We start from the raw sequence: 19,864 nt of genomic DNA on the forward strand, positions 1-19,864 counted from the left end.
TTAAATAGTGCTGAGAGGCGTACACAGTGTTGTACATTTAGGCATATATAGACGGTCCCTGCTCAGAAGAGCTTACAATCTAACATGACATAAAGGGCTAGGGATGCAGAACCCACGGTAAGAAGAGTTGAAAGCATGTCAAAGAGGGGCTGACATTTATAGATGTTCCTTGCTCAGAAGGGCTTACAATCTAACTTGGACAGACAGACATGACATGTAGGGCTGGGGATGCAGGACCCAAGGTGAGAAGAGTTGAAAGCACTGTCAAAGAGGGGGGCTGACATTTATAGATGGTCCCTGCTCAGAAGAGCTTACAATCTAACTTGGACAGAAATGACATGTAGGGCTGGGGATGCAGGACTCAAGGTGAGAAGAGTTGAAAGCACTGTCAAAGAGGGGGGGCTGACATTTATAGATGGTCCCTGCTCAGAAGAGCTTACAATCTAACTTGGACAGACAGACATGACATGTAGGGCTGGGGATGCAGGACCCAAGGTGAGAAGAGTTGAAAGCACTGTCAAAGAGGGGGGCTGACATTTATAGATGGTCCCTGCTCAGAAGAGCTTACAATCTAACTTGGACAGACAGACATGACATATAGGGCTGGGGATGCAGGACTCAAGGTGAGAAGAGTTGAAAGCACTGTCAAAGAGGGGGGCTGACATTTATAGATGGTCCCTTCTCTGAAGAGCTTACAATCTAACTTGGACAGACATGACATGTAGGGCTGGGGATGCAGGACCCAAGGTGAAAAGAGTTGAAAGCACTGTTAAAGAGGGGGGCTGACATTTATAGATGGTCCCTGCTCAGAAGAGCTTACAATCTAACTTGGACAGACATGACATGTAGGGCTGGGGATGCAGGACCCAAGGTGAGAAGAGTTGAAAGCACTGTCAAAGAGGGGGGCTGACATTTATAGATGGTCCCTTCTCAGAAGAGCTTACAATCTAACTTGGACAGACATGACATGTAGGGCTGGGGATGCAGGACTCAAGGTGAGAAGAGTTGAAAGCACTGTCAAAGAGGGGGGGCTGACATTTATAGATGGTCCCTGCTCAGAAGAGCTTACAATCTAACTTGGACAGACAGACATGACATGTAGGGCTGGGGATGCACTCTCAACTACACAACCATCTGCCAATGAGCTGGCACTTTTCTTCGATACAAAAATAAAAAACATTAGATCGTATCTAGGACCTCCCTCCTTTACTTCTCTTTCCCATACTTCCGATGAATCTTCCCATCTCTCATTCAGCACCTGTTCAAATTTCAAAATGCCCTCTCTAGCTAATCTTCTCCTTATCCTACAATCCTTGAATACCTCCAATAATCTTATGGAGAGTATTCCCCCTCCACTCCTTAAAATTTTTTTTTCCTTCTTCGGCCCATTCATCTGGGAAATGGTTTCTAAGTCTCTTTCTGATCACCTAGTACCTACTGCTTGGAAAACAGCACTCGTTATCCCAAAATTGAAACAACACAACTTAGATCCTTCTCAGCCAGTAAACTATCGCCCTATTGCCAACCTACCCTTAATCTCTAAACTAACAGAAAAAATTATTCACACTCAACTTACAGAATTCATTGAAAACACCCATGCCCTCCATCCATGCCAAACTGGTTTTCGTTCTTCACACTCTACTGAACTGTCTCTACTAGGCCTTACTTCAACTATTCATTACTATCATGAACACCAAAAATCGGTTCTTCTTATTTCCCTTGACCCATCCGCAGCCTTCGACACTATTGACCATTCTCTTCTTATTAATCGACTCAAAGACTGCGGTATTACAGGTCTGGCTCTTCAATGGTTCATTTCATACTTTAATGAACGTAGCTTTAAAGTTCAGGTAAAGAATGAAACTTCTCAACCTATAGCACTAACCTATGGTGTTCCTCAAGGATCTATTCTATCTCCACTACTTTTCAACATCTTTCTGTCCCCTCTTCTTACACTAGCACAATCTATTGGATTCACAATCTTCGCCTATGCTGATGACGTACAACTACTCCACCCAATTAACACCTCAAATTCTTCAGATATAACAGACATAAACAATAAACTGGATACTGTAAATGATTGGCTCTATACAAATAAACTCTCTCTCAACATTGATAAATCTTGCGCCCTACTACTCCCAATTAAAAACAGTGAATCTTTATCTGGCAAAATTTCTATCAAATCCACTCCTATACAAATGGAATCAAAAATAAAATTATTAGGAGTCATTATTGATGAGGATCTTACATTCCATGATCAAATCAGTTCAGTAGTAAGAATCTGTTTCTTCAAACTTTGCCTTATCCGTTCATTAACTTCAATCCTAGGGACAGAGGCAATCACAATTCTGATTCACTCTCTTGTTATCTCTCACTTAGACTATTGTAATTCTCTTTATAATGGCCTCCCACAAAAAGAAACCCGCCGTTTACAATTAATACAGAATATAGCAATAAAACTCATTTACAAAATAGGCAAATACGATCATGTTACCCCACTTCTGAAAGAGGCACATTGGTTGCCCATCAAACATCGTATAACCTATAAAATCATTTTGCTCACTTTCAAAATAAAACTTTCACACCAGCCACTATATCTTGATAAGGTCATCATTCCTCAATGTTCCTCACGTGCCTTGAGGTCAACAGACCAAAAACTTTTACGAATTCCTTCCGTAAAAGAGTTTTACTATACCCGGAAAATAAATTTTACAGTTGTCGCCCCTACATTATGGAATGCCCTACCACAACAACTTAAAGAACAACATTTAGATAAATTCAAGACTAACCTGAAGACGTTCTTATTTCGTGACGCTTTCGCCTATCCTTAAAGCCTTCTTCCTTTTCTTCCTCTCTATTTCCCTTCTTTGGGGGTTTTTTAAATATTTTTTTTTTATTATTTTCTTCTCTCCTTCACTCCGCTGAGTCCAATTTATTTAACCAACCGCTTTAAAAAAGCGACCCTTTCCAATATGTTTTCTCCCATTCCCACTTTCTCCCTTTCTTCTCCAAAATATGTAACTTTTCCCCTCCTTTCCCCTTTATCCTCACTTTCATGTTAGTCAAGTTATGTTTTTGATGTTCACCCATCTGCTTTTTATATTTATGACTCTTTTCTTTTTATATAATTTTATTGTAAACCGGCCAGATACCTGTTGATGGTCGGTATATTAAAAACTCAATAAACTTGAGAAGAGGTGGGCTTTTAAATTTGCTCTTCGGGTTTCTTTTTATCTATTTTATTGCAGTATTTGGGGGGTAGGAGGGTGTTTGTTATTATCAGAGGGACCAGCAGACAGTAGCCGAGGAAAGGGAGCCGGAGCCGCACCCCCTCCTTCCCTCCCTCCCCCTCCTCCCTCCTTCCCTCCCTCCCCTCCTTCTCTCCCTCCCCCTCCTCCCCTCCCTCCCTCCCTCCCTCCTCCCCTCCCCTCCCTCCTCTCCCTCCCTCCCTCCCTCTCCTCCCCTCCCTCCCTCCCCTCCTTCTCTCCCTCCCCCTCCTCCCTCCTTCCCTCCCCCTCTCACCCTCCACGGCGTTGTTGACCTCCTGGATGAAGAGCTGCAGCTTCATGACCAGGGTGGCGGCGTGTGCGTCCACCTTGGCCGGCGTCTCCTTCTGCACCACTCGGAAGGCGCCGTTGACCCAGCGCTTCACGTCGAAGTCGTCGTCCAGGAACTTGGAGAAATCCATGACGGAGGCGCCAGCGAGCTAAGCGGAGCCGCTTCCGGGTCACGCCGCCCACTGCGCATGCGCACTAGACAGGAGTGCGCGGTGCATGTCGGGAGGCCGCTCACTGCCGTCCAGGATGTGGCTGCTGCAGGTGCGACGCTTCTGTTCGGCGCCCGGCGTTCGAGTCCGCTTTGGGCCGAGTCCGACAGGTACCGAGCGCCGGATCTATCTAGCGGGCTTGCGTGAATTCAAACCCCACAAGGGACGTAGTCTGTTATTGAGAAAGACATGAGGGAAGCCACTGCTTGCCCTGGATCAGTAGCATGGAATGTTGCTGCTCTGGGGATTCTAGAATCTTGCTTCTCTTTGAATGTTGCTCCTATTTGGGGTTCTGGAATGTTGCTGCTCTGGGGATTCTAGAATCTTGCTTCTCTTTGAATGTTGCTCCTATTTGGGGTTCTGGAATGTTGCTGCTCTGGGGATTCTAGAATCTTGCTTCTCTTTGAATGTTGCTCCTATTTGGGGTTCTGGAATGTTGCTGCTCTGGGGATTCTAGAATCTTGCTTCTCTTTGAATGTTGCTCCTATTTGGGGTTCTGGAATGTTGCTGCTCTGGGGATTCTAGAATCTTGCTTCTCTTTGAATGTTGCTCCTATTTGGGGTTCTGGAATGTTGCTACTCTTCGGGGATCCTATTTGGGTAATGTGACCATTTATTTTTTTCATCAAAAAGGGACATCTATTAATATTCAGTCCCGCCCCCAATCCCACCCCCAATTTCTTCCATTCATTTTCTTGTATACACAATATCTTATTAATTCATAATGGTAAACATTAAATATATTTAAAAAAAAAACACACAATGCACACTGTACGCAGAGAATAGTAATTATCATTTATGAGTTTCAGGGTTTTTTCAAAGATGGTAAGGCAGATTACTTTAAAATATGCAATGTCACCTCAGTAACTATAGAAAAATAGACAAATAGAGTGCAAAATATAGACAGCAGATATAAATTCTCAAAACAGACACATTTTGATCACTAAATTGATAATAAAATCATTTTTCCTACCTTTGTTTGGTGATTTCATGAGCCTCTGGTTGCACTTCCTTCTGACTGTGCATCCAATCTTTCTTTCTTTTGCTTTCAACATTTCTTTCAGAATCCAGCCCCATCCCCTTTGGGTCCAGGTCTCTCTCTCTTTTCCCTCTGTTACCCTCCCCAGATTCAGTGTAAGTTCTCCTTTCTACCTTTGTTCCTGGTCTTCCTCTCTCTCCCCCTCTGTTTGAACCTCCCATAGTCATGCATCTGCCTCCTGTCTTTCCACTTTCGTCAAAGCCTTTTTCTCTATAGTCTTTCTAATGTGCTTACAACCCCCCCCCCCCCTTTTCTCTGCCTCTTTCTCTCCTTCTTCCCTCCCAGCAGATTTTAGCATATCTCTCTCCTCCCTTTTTTCCCCTCGGATCTAGTATCTGTCTCCTTCCTCTTTTCCTCCTCCCAGGTCTGGTATCTGTCTCCTCTCCTTCTCCCCTGCTCTGGCATCTCTCTCTCCGCTCCCTTCCTCCTGTTCTTCCCTGGTCTTCCTTCTCAATTTATTTTCTGCCTCTGTCTAAATTCTTTCTTACTATTCAATCCTCAATTTCCCTCTTTCACTGTGTCTACCTATAGCTTGCCACCTCTTTCCCTCACCCCTTCCAGTAACTAACTCTATCCTCTTCCCTCAATCCTGCATGTGCCCTTTTTTCTTTCTCCTCCCCACTTCCTTCCAGTGTCTGCTCCCCCTGTCCCTCACACTTCCATTCAGCGGCTGTCCCTCCTCTCCCCCATACTTCCATTCAGTGTCTGTTTCCCTCTCTCTATCCCTTCCATCTACTGTTCACCCTCTGTCTCGCCCCTTCCATTCACTGCCCTCTGTGCTCTTTCCATCCAGTGTCCGTCCTCTCTCTTCCATATGGCATCTTCCCTTTTTCTATGCTCCTTCCATAAACTATCTATCCCATGCCCCTTCTCTCTTTTGTACATGATTAATTTCAGCTCTGTCACCTCTCCGTTTTTCTCTCTATGTCTCCACCCCCTCCCTTATGCTCTGGCATCTCTCTCTTCTCCTTTCTTTCCTTCCCCCATGGTCTGGCATCATCCCTTCCCTGATTCCCGGCATCTCTCTCCTTTCCTTTTCTTCCATATCTCCCTCCCCCTCCATGCTCTGACATCTCCTTCCTTTTCCCTTTTGCTGGCATACCTTCCTCCTTCTCTCCAAGCCCTGGCATTTCCTTTCATTCCCTCCCTCATCTTCCTTCAACACTCTCCCCAATTCTCTCCCCCTCTGTTCCCTTTCCTCCTTGTCACCCAAGAACTTCATCGGGCAGCAGCAGCATTCACAATTCACTGTTGTTGCCGGCTTCAGGCTTTCCTCTCTGTCGGGTCCTGTCTTCATGAAAACAGGAAGTAGGCAGGACCTGGCAGAGAGCAAGGCCCGAAGCTGGCAACAGCAGCGAATTGTAAATGCTGCTGCTGCCCGAAGAAGGTAATGGAGCACCGAGGCAGACCGCTTCTCCCCCTCTCCCAGCCGAACCCCACTGACCCTCCTATCTCTCCCTCCCGACCCTCCCAGCGAGTTGACAACCTCCCTCCAGTAGCGTCGGCAGCCGCAACAAGCTAAACAGGCTGCTTTGCAGCTTTCTCCTGCCTGCGAATCCCTCTGCCGCGTCACTGATGATGTCATCAGTGACGCTTCACCGGCAGTAGAAAGCCGCGAAGCAGCCTGTTTAGCTTGCTGCGGCTGCCGAAGCTACTGGAGGGAGGTTGTCAACTCGCTGAGAGGGTCGGGAGGGAGAGATAGGAGGCTGCGATCCCCTGTCCCATTGTCCCCACTCACAGCTTTGGGACGCCCTCTCTGAAAATGGGACATTTTGGGCGTCCCGAAGCTGTGAGTGGGGACAACGGGACAGAGGATGTGAAAAAGGGACTGTCCTGTTCAAAACGGGACGTATGGTCACCTTATATTTGGGGTTCCGTAATTTTGCTACTCTTTGGGGATTCTACTCTGGGGATTCCGGTATCTTGCTACTCTTTGGGGATTCTGCATGGAATGTTGCTCCTATTTGGGGTTCCGGAATCTTGTTACTCTTTGGAGATTCTGCATGGAATGTTGCTCCTATTTGGGGTTCCGGAATCTTGCTACTCTTTGGGGATTCTGCATGGAATGTTGCTCCTATTTGGGGTTCCGGAATCTTGCTACTCTTTGGGGATTCTGCATGGAATGTTGCTCCTATTTAGGGTTCCGGAATCTTGCTACTCTTTGGGGATTCTGCATGGAATGTTGCTCTTATTTGGGGTTCCGGAATGTTGCTCCTATTTGGGGAATCTGCATGGAATGTTTTCCTATTTGGGGTTCCGGAATGTTGTTCCTATTTGGGGATTCTGCATAGAATGTTTCTTCTATTTGGGGTTCCAGAATTTTGCTACTCTGGGGATTCTGCATGAAATGTTGCTACTCTGGGGATTCCAGAATCTTGCTCCTTTTTGGGTTCCAGAATTTTGCTACTCTTTGGGGATTCTGCATGGAATGTTGCTCCTATTTGGGGGTTCCGTAATTTTGCTACTCTTTGGGATCGGAATGTTGCTCCTATTTGGGGTTCTGGAATCTTGCTACTCTTTGGGGATTCTGCATGGAATGTTGCTCCTATTTGGGGTTCTGGAATTTTGCTACTCTTGGGGATTCTGCATGGAATGTTGCTTCTATTTGGGGTTCCGGAATCTTGCTTCTCTTTGGGAATTTAGCATGGAATGTTTCTCCTATTTGGGGTTCTGGAATCTTGCTACTCTTTGAGATTCTGGAATGTTGCTACTCCTTGGGTTTTGGCCAGGTACTAGGGACCTGGATTGGCCACCATGAGAACGGGCTACTGGGCTTGACAGTGGCCAAAACCCAAAGAGTAGCAACAGTCCATGCGGACTCCCCGTAGAGTAGCAAGATTCCCAGGGCAAGCAGTGGCTTATTTCATGATGAATAACTTTTGGACTATAATGTATCTTAAATAGGAAACCATCCTTAGATAAATTTTTCCTCAAAAAAAGCATTTTATTTTTTTAAAAATCACAATTTAAATTGAAAAATCTGATTTTTTTTTTTCCACCCTGAAATGGTAACAATAAACCCCATTTTCCATCAATTCCCTTGTGCTCCCAGATACCAGCCCTGACACCTCCCCAGTTTTTCTCCCACACAGTCCTAACTTAACCCAGCCCACTGACCTTGTAACTGAAGCCCTGTCTCTGTTCTCTAGGTTTCCTATAGCTTAACCTCATAGCTTGTCCTGTCCAGCTCTTGCCCCTTCTCTGGACTTTCTGTGTGTCCAAACCTGAACCCAAAATGACACTATTAGACTGGAAGAAGTGGGATTAGAACCCTGGTTTTCCTGATTCACAGCCCTTTATAACATAAAGTTTTATTTGTACACTGCAATACACCATGAAGTTCGATGCGGTTAACAGGAATTGGGTAGAAGACCGTACATGAAAGGTCAGGATACAAGTCCATGACCAGGTCAGAGTCAAATACAATTATGGTAAGGTAATACGAAAAGAAGTCAAGTAGCTGAACAGCTTTCAAATACCGGTATGGATAGATACGGAGAGCCAAAAGAGGTGAAGCGGAGCAGGGAGTAGCTCGGAAGTCAATGTTGCCGCTAGACTCATATTTACTTTCTTTCCACCCTGTTTCCAGCTTCTTCACAATTTGGAAATTCACTGCTTTCTCCCCCCAGTGTCTCCTGTCTTCAGAGTTGCTTCACTGCTTCCTTCACATTCTCCAGTTTCTCTCTGCTCCTTTTTCTACTGTATTATCCCAGGACAAGCAGGCAGGTATTCTCACATATGGGTGACGTCATCGACGGAGCCCGGATGCAGACGCCTCACAAGCAGATTTGCTTGAAGAAACTTGAAGTTTCGAATCACCCGCATTGTGCATGCGCGAGCGAGTGCCTTCCCGCCCAGCGCAGGGCGCGTCTCCTCAGTTCTCAGTTTTCCGCAGAGCCGAGAAGTCCGTCTTTGACTCTCTGCGTTTAACTTCATCCCTTTGTGCCTTCTCTCAACCGCGGTTTGTGTTTTTTTCCTCACGGATCGCTATTTTAGTTTATTAATTTTATTTTAGTTAAAAAAAAAATAATAATTTTTCTTCTTCCGTTCGTTTTCCGGGAGAGGCCGCTCGGCCGCAGCCCGAGGGCTTCGGTTTTGCGGCGGCTATTTTTCCTTCTATGTCCCGGCCTGCTGCGGGCTTCAAGAGGTGTAGCAAGTGTCAGTGTACGATCTCTCTTATGGACCCTCACGGACGCTGCCTCAAGTGCCTTGGGCCAAAACATCATCTTAGGTCTTGCCTGCCTTGCCAAACACTTCAGCCTTGTGCTTTTAAGTGTCGTTGCATTTTGGTGGACAAGCTCTTCGAGATGGAGTCTTCTACGGATCCCTCGACTTCAAAGGCATCTTCAGCCTCGACTCCCACTGAGGCTCCTTCTGCGCCTACTGCTTCCACCTCAAGCCTCATCAGACCTTCGTCGTTTGCAGCGGCTCTTGTTTCGACGTCATCTGCTGTATCTTCCCCTGTTTCTTCAGGTCAGATAGCTCAGGAATCGGTTCCGCCGGTAGTGATTAAAGTGTCTAAGACTCCCAAGTCGAAGCACGCTCACACTACCTCGAAGGAACCTCCAGCCAAAGCAGGTGATCCAGTTTCAGACGCGGATCCATCCTTGCTGGCTTCTTTCCAGACCATGTTAGAGAAGCAGTTTATTCAGTTCCTTACAAATATGGGACTAAAACTGCTTCCTCTTATCCAGCCTGGGCATTCAGCAGACTCCCGCGAGGTCGAACCGCTTCCTTTGCCCCAGTCTGAACTTACACACTCTTTGCAGGGAACAGAGTCTCTGCGAGTGTCTGGTCTGGCATCCAAGCACGTAAAGCAAGGAGCAGATTCTTTGCGAGTGCCTCGACGAGAATCCTCACACTCTATACAAGGAGCAGAGTCTTTGAGAGTGCATCGAGGTTCCTCCACCAAGCCTCTGGAGCTTCGATCTACAGCCTCTAGTCCTATTCGTACATCGGCTTCAGCTGCCCACGTCTCCGAGGTGAAGTCTCCCCGATCCTTTGGCCTTCTACTTGGAACGCACCAAACCACACAGAACTGCTCCTCAACTTTTTCTCTCCTTTGATCCGAACAAGTTGGGACGTCCTATCTCTAAGCGTACCATCTCCAACTGGATGGCGGCTTGTATCTCTTTCTGCTATGCCCAGGCTGGATTACCCCTTCACAGTAAAGTAACAGCCCATAAAATCAGAGCAATGGCAGCTTCAGTAGCTATCCTCAGATCTACACCTATTGAGGAAATTTGTAGAGCTGCTACTTGGTCCTCGGTTCATACCTTCACTTCTCACTATAGTCTGGATACTTTCTCCAGACGGGATGGACAGTTTGGCCAAACAGTATTACAAAATGTATTCTCCTAACTTGCCAACACTAGATTGGAGGTCACCCATATGGGAGAATACCTGCCTGCTTGTCCTGGGATAAAGCACTGTTACTTACCATAACAGGTGTTATCCAGGGACAGCAGGCAGCTATTCTCACAACCCACCCTTCTCCCTTATTTGAACTGAGGAGACGCGCCCTGCGCTGGGCGGGAAGGCACTCGCGCATGCGCGGTGCGGGCGACTCGAAACTTTGAGTTTCTTCAAGCAAGTCTGCTTGTGAGGTGTCTGCAACCGGGCTCCGTCGATGATGTCACCCATATGTGAGAATAGCTGCCTGCTGTCCCTGGATAACACCTGTTACAGTAAGTAACTGTACTTTCTGGTCGCTTGCACCCAACAAAGCGCGCTCTTTTTAAACTTCCTGCGCTTAACTACCACGGTAGCAAAATTCAGCCCATCATAATTTCTCTTCTGTTCTTGTCTACCATATTTTAACTCAGCCTCTTCATGCTCTCTTGGATTCTCTGTGTTCTCAATCGTTTGGTACCTTTTCACCTCTCCCACTCAATTGACTTGTGCTTAATTAATTTTTCTAATCTTTTTTTTTAGCAATTTTATGTATTGTCTACTCGGTTTGCTTTTACAGTATGGAGCCAATTAAATCCATAAATACACTTTTTAGAGCTTTTGTACAGCTCACAAAGTTATTGGTATGTATACCTAGAAATGCTTGAGCAAGGCATGAGTCTGGGATCACCCAAACTCTTGCTGTTGCTTTTCATGCTGCAGCGATAGTGAGAGAATACGGTGGCTCCCCCCCCCTCTCTCTTTTTGGATCCATAGAAAGCTGAATCCCCTCTGCTGCTTCTCATGACCTTTGTGATGTTTCTTCCTTTCTCGACAGGTTTTTTGCACTTGGGAGGCCTCCGCACTGCATTGTATAATTACATTTTTGCCAGAAAGCACAAAGGGAGTTTTATCCTGAGACTGGAAGACACAGACCAGAGCCGTCTGGTGCCAGGGGCTGCTGAGAGCATAGAGGACATGCTGGAATGGGCTGGTGCGTGATAAGGGAAGCATTCATCGTTGTTGTGTAAAAGCTGAGCTAGTGGCATGCTAGAGGGAGGAGCTGCTTCACAAGTGCTCCTTTGAGTGTAAGGGATATAGCGAGTCTGTGATGCATTTTTAAATGTACAATCTTCCTTAAAAAAAAAATCTAAATTACTTACAATTTAAAAACAACAACATAAGAACTGCCATGAAAAGCTAGCCTCCAGAGGGAGCTGTGTTATGTATTAAAAAAAAGGGGGGGGGGGGTCTACAAGATTTCACAAGGAGCACTGAAGCTTTTTTGTGCCTGGGATGTGTGTGTGGTAGAGCCATGGTCTGAGGCTTTTTCCTTCTCTGCTATGAGAAAACATATTTTGGTGGGGAGGTTTCAATTTAGGCCTCCTTCGCTAGTACTTTTTAGCGCCGGGAGCCACGCTGAATGCCTCGCGCTGCTCCCAACACTCATAGGAACTCTGTGAGTGTCGGGAGCAGCGTGGCTCCCCGCACTAAAAACTGCTAGTGCAGTTTAAAAAAAAGGGGATCGTAGTGTTTGTCTTAGGTTTCCTCCACTCCTTAATATTGTTTTTTTTGTACATACAAAAGTGCTACATAAAAAGCCACAGTACATGATAAACTATCATCAAGCAATAGAAGAAAAACAAAGCTTACATTGCATGTTGATAAACACAGGATATTAAGTTTTCTAATAATATAAATTTGTTAAGTGAATTTTGGGGAACTGTGTCTAGATACCCTCTTATAAAACTATCCCTGTTGTGATTTGCTTCTGCTACAGGTATTGCGCCAGATGAAAGCCCTCGTCGTGGTGGCCCGGTAGGACCATATCAGCAGTCCCAGCGCCTTGAGCTATACCACAAAGCTACAGAGAAGCTTCTGGAAAGCGGGGCTGCGTACCGCTGCTTCTGTACCCCCCAGCGACTGGAACTGCTGAGAAAGGAGGCGCTTCGCAGCCAGCAAATCTCACGGTGAGAAGGGTCAGAGGCATCTCCATAATTTGGCAGGAAAGACTTCCCTCTTCCCATTGCCATCATTCGCCCAGGAATACACAGAATAATTAAGGGGATGGAAAGGCTAGAGAGAGATTGGGGCTCATCAGCTTAGGGGAGAAATGATAAAGTTCTATAAAATCCTGACTGGAGTGGAAAAGTAAGAACATAAGAATAGCCCTACTGGGTCAGACCAGTGATCCATCAAGCCCAGTAGCCCGTTCTCACGGTGGCCAATCCCAATCATTACTACCTGGCCAAAACCCAAGGAGTAGCAACATTCCATGCTACCGATCCAGGGCAAGCAAGTCTTTCTCAATAACAGACTATGGACTTTTCCTCCAGGAATTTGTCCAAACCTTTCTTAAAACCAGCAATGATATCCACTCTTACCATTTCCTCTGGCAAATTGATTATTTAACACAAGGGCGTGTACCATAGACTGACTTAGAGAACCATTTTCAATATGATGTCCAAGTCTGGTAAAAATGTCTAATAAAATTCTCAACAGAAAAAGAAGAGTCTTCTGTTGCCCAGCACAGCAAGAAGCAAAACAAAAGAAAGGCAAAGCTGATGTCACAGTACAACACAAGGTATTTTATTGAAAGTTCCTATGAAAAGTCCCAGATAGGATCCTGGTTTCAGCAGAACACTGCCTTCCTCAGGGGACATACCAAACTGAAATAAACATATTAAATAAAACAATTATTAAAATGATAAAACATACAGAATATGATAAATCATATAAAAGATTAAATCGAACAAAATATATTAAAACCATCTAAAATACAGAACCATAATTAGTATACATGAAAAATATAAGACATGGTAAATATCATAAATCATGGTCAATGGAAGTCTTGAAAAATGTTAAAAACAAGGATAACAAGGTATCTCTATTTCGGGTAGTCTTGAAAAGACCTAATAAATATAGACAAAATTGTCCTGAAACCGTATACTCAGATAAACTTAAAATCTAAAAACTAAGAGCAAGTGTGAAAAACCAGACAGTGACAGCAGTCAGAATTTAAAAAAATAAAATTTGCAGCCTGAACATAGCAATTTTTGAATTGGAAAAACATTTATGTTTTTGATTCAAAAATTCCTAATGGCTAGATGTTTCTGTGCTCGGTACGTATTTCTTTAGGTACCATTTTTAAAAAAAAATCCTAGAGAGAGAAATTATAAGGATGGCTGTGTGGTACCTTTCTTAGTACCTGGACACATAGAGGCTGAGTGGCAGCCAAGTGGTCAGTGCGATGGATTTTACATAAAGGGAGGGACCCAGGTACAAATCTCACATTAACAGCCTCATTTTGTACTGTGAACCCTTCAGGAACACCTAAAAACCTACAGGTGTTTCCTATCCAAAGGTACTGTTGGGTTTTTGTGGGTTTTGGAAGGCTCACAATTTCCACCACAAGTGTACTAGTTAGAGTGGGGGATGTGGACCTGGGTCCCCTCTCTATGGTCCACAGCACTAACTGCTAGCCTAGTCCTGGGAGATGGTTGCTGTTCTACTAGGAAGGCTATACCTATACCTATTATGCTCTAAATGCTGGGGCAATGAAGACAACTCCCCCAACCTATGCACACCTACCCCATCTCCTGGCTCAGACCAGTCGAACTAACTAAGCCCTCCAACCCTCTCCAACTCCTACAAAACCAGCCAAAACAAGACCTTCATCAAATCACAGTATTAAACACCACCCGCAAACACCGCAAACCACACAAGAACAAGTTCTGCAACAGAAACATAAAAAAGATAACATATTCGGAAATCCCTACAGCAAACAGTTACGAAAACATTAAGGGATACTACCTAAACACCCGTTCCGTGAGAAACAAAGCCCACACAATAAATGATTGGATACTACAAACAAAACCTGATCTCCTGTTTCTGACAGAAACATGGATGATCTCTGACTCCGACACTATCATGAAAGAAATTCTACCTCAGGGATACAAAATTATCCCACTATCAAGAAACTGGAAAAAAGGAGGAGGACTAGCGATCATCCTAAAAGATCACTTCGACTACATCAAGACCGACTCCAAATCTTCAGATAACCTCGAAATACTAACTTGCAAAATCACTAACGCACAGTTAGAAGAATCATTAATCACAACTCTATTCTACATCCCACCCAAAAAATGGTCAAGCGCAAAAGAGGAATTCGCCGAATTCCTTACGTTATCTAACCTAAAAGGTTCATACAACTTGCTTCTGGGAGACATAAACACTCACCTAGAACAAAAGACAAAACCAGAAATAACTGAAATCGCCAACCTCCTTATGTCACTGGACTTTCCAAACCCAGACGCAGAAATAACCCACGAAAAAGGACACAAACTAGACTTAATCACCTTCTCCCACAAAGAAATAATAGCCCCCAAAATACAATATCACTCAGGACCCTGGGATAAATGTATCTGGTCAGACCACTACATTGGCAAGTTCAATCTACACTGGCTAAAACAGAATACACAACAAAAACACAAAAACGCCAATATGAACACAGTAACCAGCCGTGGCATTATTAACCCAACCGAATTCTGGACCCACTACGAGTTACAGCCCATAATCAATGAAATTCAGGACTTCCCCACAAAATGGGAAATTTACAGCAAAGAACTCTTAGACCAAATAGCACCATATAAAACATACAAAAAGAAAAATAGACCACCAAATGAATGGTTTGACTGTGAACTTCTAACCACCAAACAGGAACTAAGAAAATTGGAGAGAATCTGGCAAAAAACAAACAATGATTCAGACAAGACAAACTGGAAACAAAAAATGAAAATATACAAAAATCTGATCAAAGAAAAACGCACTAAGCATTATGCAAAAAAAATTGGTACTTCAAAAATAAACAGCAAAGAATTATTCAAACTAGTAAAAACTATAACCGATACAACACAAATACTGAAAAAGGACACTGAGCCCACTCCATCGGCATAAACCCTAGCCAACTTCTTTCAAAATAAAATCACCGAGTTAAGAGCAACTCTACCCACATCCACAACAAATGCTCTTCAATTCCTGGAACCCCATGACCAAGACACCAGAGTAGACATGTTATGGGACCACCTCGAATACCCAAACTGGCAGCAGTTCCTAAATTTATTTAACAAGTACACCAAATCTAACTGCCTACTTGATGCATGTCCCCCTAAAATCATGACAATTGCCCCCCTAGAATTTAAAAAGGAACTTTTTGCATGGCTAACATCCGCCCTTGCAAGCGGAACACTAAACAAAAAAATGGGACACATACTAATCACTCCAATCCCCAAAGATCAGAAAGCCTCCTCAGCTCTGACACCCAATTTCAGACCCATAGCAAGCATTCCCCTCTTCACAAAGATACAGGAAGGATTGGTCAACCTTCAATTAGTCAACTACCTGGACAAATTTAACCTCCTTAGCGAACACCAATCAGGATTCAGAAAAGGATACAACACAGAAACTGTCCTAGCCTCCTTGCTGAACCACCTTTATGATCTCTTTAGCAAAGGCAAAAGCGCACTGATCCTACAATTAGATCTCAGCAGCGCGTTCGACCTGGTAGACCATGAAATCATGCTACTGTGCCTTGAAGCAATGGGAATCTCGGGAAAGGCAAAGAAATGGTTCCAAGAGTTCCTAACAAACAGATCCTACCGAGTAATCAGCAATGGAAACTACTCCAAACCATGGAAAAACCCTTCAGGCGTGCCTCAAGGTTCCCCCCTATCACCCACACTTTTCAATATCTATATCGCCTCCTTAGGTCACCTACTACAAAAACTCAACTTAATACACTACATTTACGCGGACGACATATCCATCCTTATACCCTTAAACGACATCACAAAAGAAATTGTAGATAACCTCTCAAACACAATGACCGAAATCGATAAATGGACCACTAATTTCAAACTAAAACTAAACGCAGAGAAAACAAAAGTCTTTCTGGCTAGTCCTAATGACAAAATCACGAGAACATCGATAAAAATAAACAATCACGAATACCCAATTTCCAAAAACATAAAAATACTGGGTATCACCCTAGACACTCATCTAACTATGACTGACCACACAAACTCACTAGTGAAAAAATATTTTTACACGCTATGGAAACTAAGGACCATAAAAAAATACTTTGACCCAACGTCATTCAGGTTGCTGGTACAGGCACTGATCCTATCCATTCTTGACTACTGCAACATCATCTACCTGTGCATCCCACAAAAAACAATAAAAAACTGAGATTAATACAAAACACTGCCGTTCGCCTAATTTTCAGACTAAGAAAAAAACGACCACATCAGCCCCTACTATAAAAAGCTGCACTGGCTTCCAATAGAAGCGCGAATTCTATTCAAATTTGCTTGCACCTGTTTCAGGCAAGCCTGGGGACTAGCACCTTCATACCTGCAAACTCACTTCATCCTACACAACCCCACAAGAACGACCAGAAACAAAAACATCTTTGCATACCCAAAGATTACAGGCTGCAGATACAAATCCTTCATGGACAGAACCTTTAAGTTCCAAGCGAACAGACAGCAAATCTGGCTGAAAAACCACATAAACGAACCAAACATGACTTATAATGCATTCCGCAAATCGATCAAAACCGCCCTATTCGCAAAATTCATTGACTAAAACGGTCCCCTCCCCCACTAAGACTCCTCTCATGGATGTTCTAAATCTTTCAGACACTCATTACCCTTAGATCACCAATTAAGAACATAAGAACATAAGACTTGCCTCTGTCGGGTCAGACCGGAGGTCCATCGTGCCCGGCAGTCCGCTCACGCGGCGGCCCCTCAGGTCCAGGACCTGATAGTGCTCCTACCCTAAAACTCACATATGCTTTTCGCTTTTGTCCTGTAGTGTAACCTTCTATCTATACCCTGTAATCCCCTTCTCTTTCAGGAAGTCATCCAGTCCCTTTTTGAAACCCAGTATTGTACTCTGTCCTATTACCTCCTTTGGAAGCGTGTTCCAGGTGTCCACCACCCTCTGAGTGAAGAAAAACTTCCTTGCATTCGTTTTGAATCTGTCCCCTCTCAGTTTTTCTGAGTGACCTCTTGTTTTTGTTGTCCCCGCTAGTCTGAAGAATCTGTCCCTATCCACCCTCTCTATGCCTTTCATGATTTTATATGTCTGTATCATGTCTCCTCTCAGTCTCCGCTTTTCCAGGGTAAAGAGCCCCAGTTTGTCCAACCTTTCGGCATATGAAAGGTTCTCCATTCCCTTTATCATCCTAGTTGCTCTCCTCTGGACCCTCTCAAGTATCGCCATGTCTTTCCTAAGGTACGGCGACCAGTATTGGACACAGTATTCCAGATGCGGTCGCACCATTGCTCGATACAATGGCAGGATGACCTCCTTCGTTCTGGTAGTGATACCTTTTTTGATAATGCCCAGCATTCTGTTCGCTTTCTTTGAGGCCGCTGCACATTGCGCCGCTGGCTTCATTGTTGTATCCACCAATACCCCCAGGTCTTTTTCTAGGGTGCCTTTCCCCATCTCCCTTCCTCCCATCGTATAGCTGTACATGGGGTTCCCTTTCCCGATGTGCAAGACCTTAATATGTAAGTTTCCCATTTAGACTACTGTATTGTATTTAGACTCACTGTATTGTATTGTATGTGGATTTAATGTATTGTATTGTATTAAGACCTTTGTTATTCGCTGAATGTCCAGCCTTCTTACAATGTAAACCACCTAGAAGTCGCCTGACTATGGCGGTATAGAAAAATAGGACTTTTTTTAACTTAGTCTAGAATAAAAAGGTGCCCTAACTCAGCAACTGACTACTGGAGGGATTAAGGCATGACCCCCCTCTCCCCCAACTTAATAATAATAATAATAATTTTATTTTTCTATACCGCCATAGTCAGGCGACTTCTAGGCGGTTTACATTGTAAGAAGGCTGGACATTCAGCGAATAACAAAGGTCTTAATACAATACAATACATTAAATCCACATACGGGGGTCATGCCTTAATCCCTCCAGTAGTCAGTTGCTGAGTTAGGGCACCTTTTTATTCTAGACTAAGTTAAAAAAAGTCCTAATTTTTGCCCTAGTTTGATTTTGTTCCATTATCCCAGGAAAAGGCCCAAATTCTGACCTGCCTAAAACACTCCCCCTTGCAATTTGGAGAAACTGTTAAAAAATCCATCTTAAACCTCAGTTTCAAAAATCACAACTTGGACATTTTCCCAAGAACAACATCCATCTGGTGTTTTGTGCTGCATTTGAGACGTTTTTGTCTTTTGCAAATGAGTTCCATAGTAGCACATTTAAAACCAAATGTTAGACAACATATGTTTTTTACTCAGTTCATAGTTAAGCTCTGGAACTCGTTGCTGGTGAATGCGGTTAGTGTAGCTGGATTCAGGAAGATTTGGCCAAATTCCTAGAAGAAATGCACAGAAATCATTAATAAGGTAGAAACGGGGAAATCCCTGGGGGTAGGCACTTTTTGGGATCCTGCCAGGTACTTGTAACCTGGATTGGCCACTGCTTGAAATAGGACTTGGGTAGATGAACCTTTGGGCTGACCAAGTACAACAGTTCTTCTGTTCTTAAGACACTTTCTCCATGCTCATGAATATGGGATAAGCCCTATTTAAAAGAAGACGAGAATTGGGTAATAGAGTAGCAAGTCTAAGGCCGAGTGTTCGGTAACATTTTGGATGCTGCATTCCTTGGACCAGTTACATTACATTAGAGATTTCTATTCCACCATTGCCTTGTGGTTCAAGGTGTTGAGGAATTTCTGATCTTACAGGTGCGATGGATAAGGTGTCACAGAAAATTGAGGTTAAGAATGAATTAAAATAAGGTGTCTATTAAAGATTTGGGACTCGGATAGATCTATAGTGACACAGTCTGAGGCAATTGTAATTAAGGATTGGAAAGTTTAAATTGCTGATGCTACATTTTAGCTAATACTAAGGAAGTTCAAAAGTTTGACTTGTGACTTCTAAGACATAAGTAAATCCATATTCCATTGTTTAAATAATCAGGGAAGAGAAAGATAAAGATTTTGGAGGAAACAGGAAAACTGTCTTTATATATAGACTTACACATAATTATGTGAGTGCCTTGTGAAAGCCACTGTTTCTTATAGATAACGAACACAAAAAGTTAATTAGGAGTGTACACAAATGTTAGGAAGTCTGTTTTTATAACCCAGGAAGTAGAATCTTTCTACTGACATAATGTATGGTTGACAGGTTACAAATGTCAGTTGTTATATGGAGAAAAGGAGTAACACTGACATCTGTCTATTGGATGTAATGAGCAATTATTGGTCTATTTTTTACATTGGAAATTTATCTTTAGTTCAGACTATCAAGAGTTAATTTGGATAATTATTTGGGGAAAAATACATTTTTGTAAATGAACTAGGCTCCTCAGGATATACGTGTTTAGGAAACTTACACGTCAGACTATTGTATGTTAATGTCAGAGAAAGGATAACATGTATAGCTTTGACTGATTCTGTTGAAGAGATTTGAATAGGAGAAGTAATGTGAGTTCATATCTCTTTCAATTGAACACATAACTACTTTATAATTTGATATTTACTTTGCCTTTATTATAATAAATCTCGAAGATTTTGTTTAAAGTCTGTAGTGTTTTATGTCCAATTTTTACACATCAGGACGAGA

General features: G+C 43.5%; 2 protein-coding genes across 5 annotated transcripts in view; one reads left to right on the forward strand and one right to left on the reverse strand.

The window, feature by feature from the left end:
* Positions 1–3,723, reverse strand: part of COG7 (component of oligomeric golgi complex 7) — a 61,803-nt gene extending 58,080 nt beyond the window's left edge. For 3 of the 4 annotated variants that reach the window (XM_033962953.1, XM_033962952.1, XM_033962955.1), the window contains exon 1: positions 3,523–3,723. In XM_033962953.1, the coding sequence (XP_033818844.1) occupies positions 3,523–3,688 (166 nt within the window). In that variant the 5' untranslated portion in view covers positions 3,689–3,723. Of the gene's footprint in view, positions 1–2,248; positions 2,325–3,522 lie in introns of all 4 variants that reach the window. The other variant, XM_033962954.1, reaches the window with a different exon arrangement.
* Positions 3,724–3,750: 27 nt separating this feature from the next.
* EARS2 (glutamyl-tRNA synthetase 2, mitochondrial) overlaps positions 3,751–19,864 on the forward strand; it is a 28,675-nt gene continuing 12,561 nt past the window's right edge. Inside the window, exons 1-3 of the mRNA XM_033962956.1 lie at positions 3,751–3,876; positions 11,034–11,189; positions 11,976–12,165. Of these exons, the coding sequence (XP_033818847.1) occupies positions 3,774–3,876; positions 11,034–11,189; positions 11,976–12,165 (449 nt within the window). The 5' untranslated portion in view covers positions 3,751–3,773. The remainder of the gene's footprint in view (positions 3,877–11,033; positions 11,190–11,975; positions 12,166–19,864) is intronic.

The sequence above is a fragment of the Geotrypetes seraphini genome, chromosome 11 (assembly GCF_902459505.1).
Source record: "Geotrypetes seraphini chromosome 11, aGeoSer1.1, whole genome shotgun sequence".
In the NCBI taxonomy this organism is placed as follows: domain Eukaryota; kingdom Metazoa; phylum Chordata; class Amphibia; order Gymnophiona; family Dermophiidae; genus Geotrypetes; species Geotrypetes seraphini.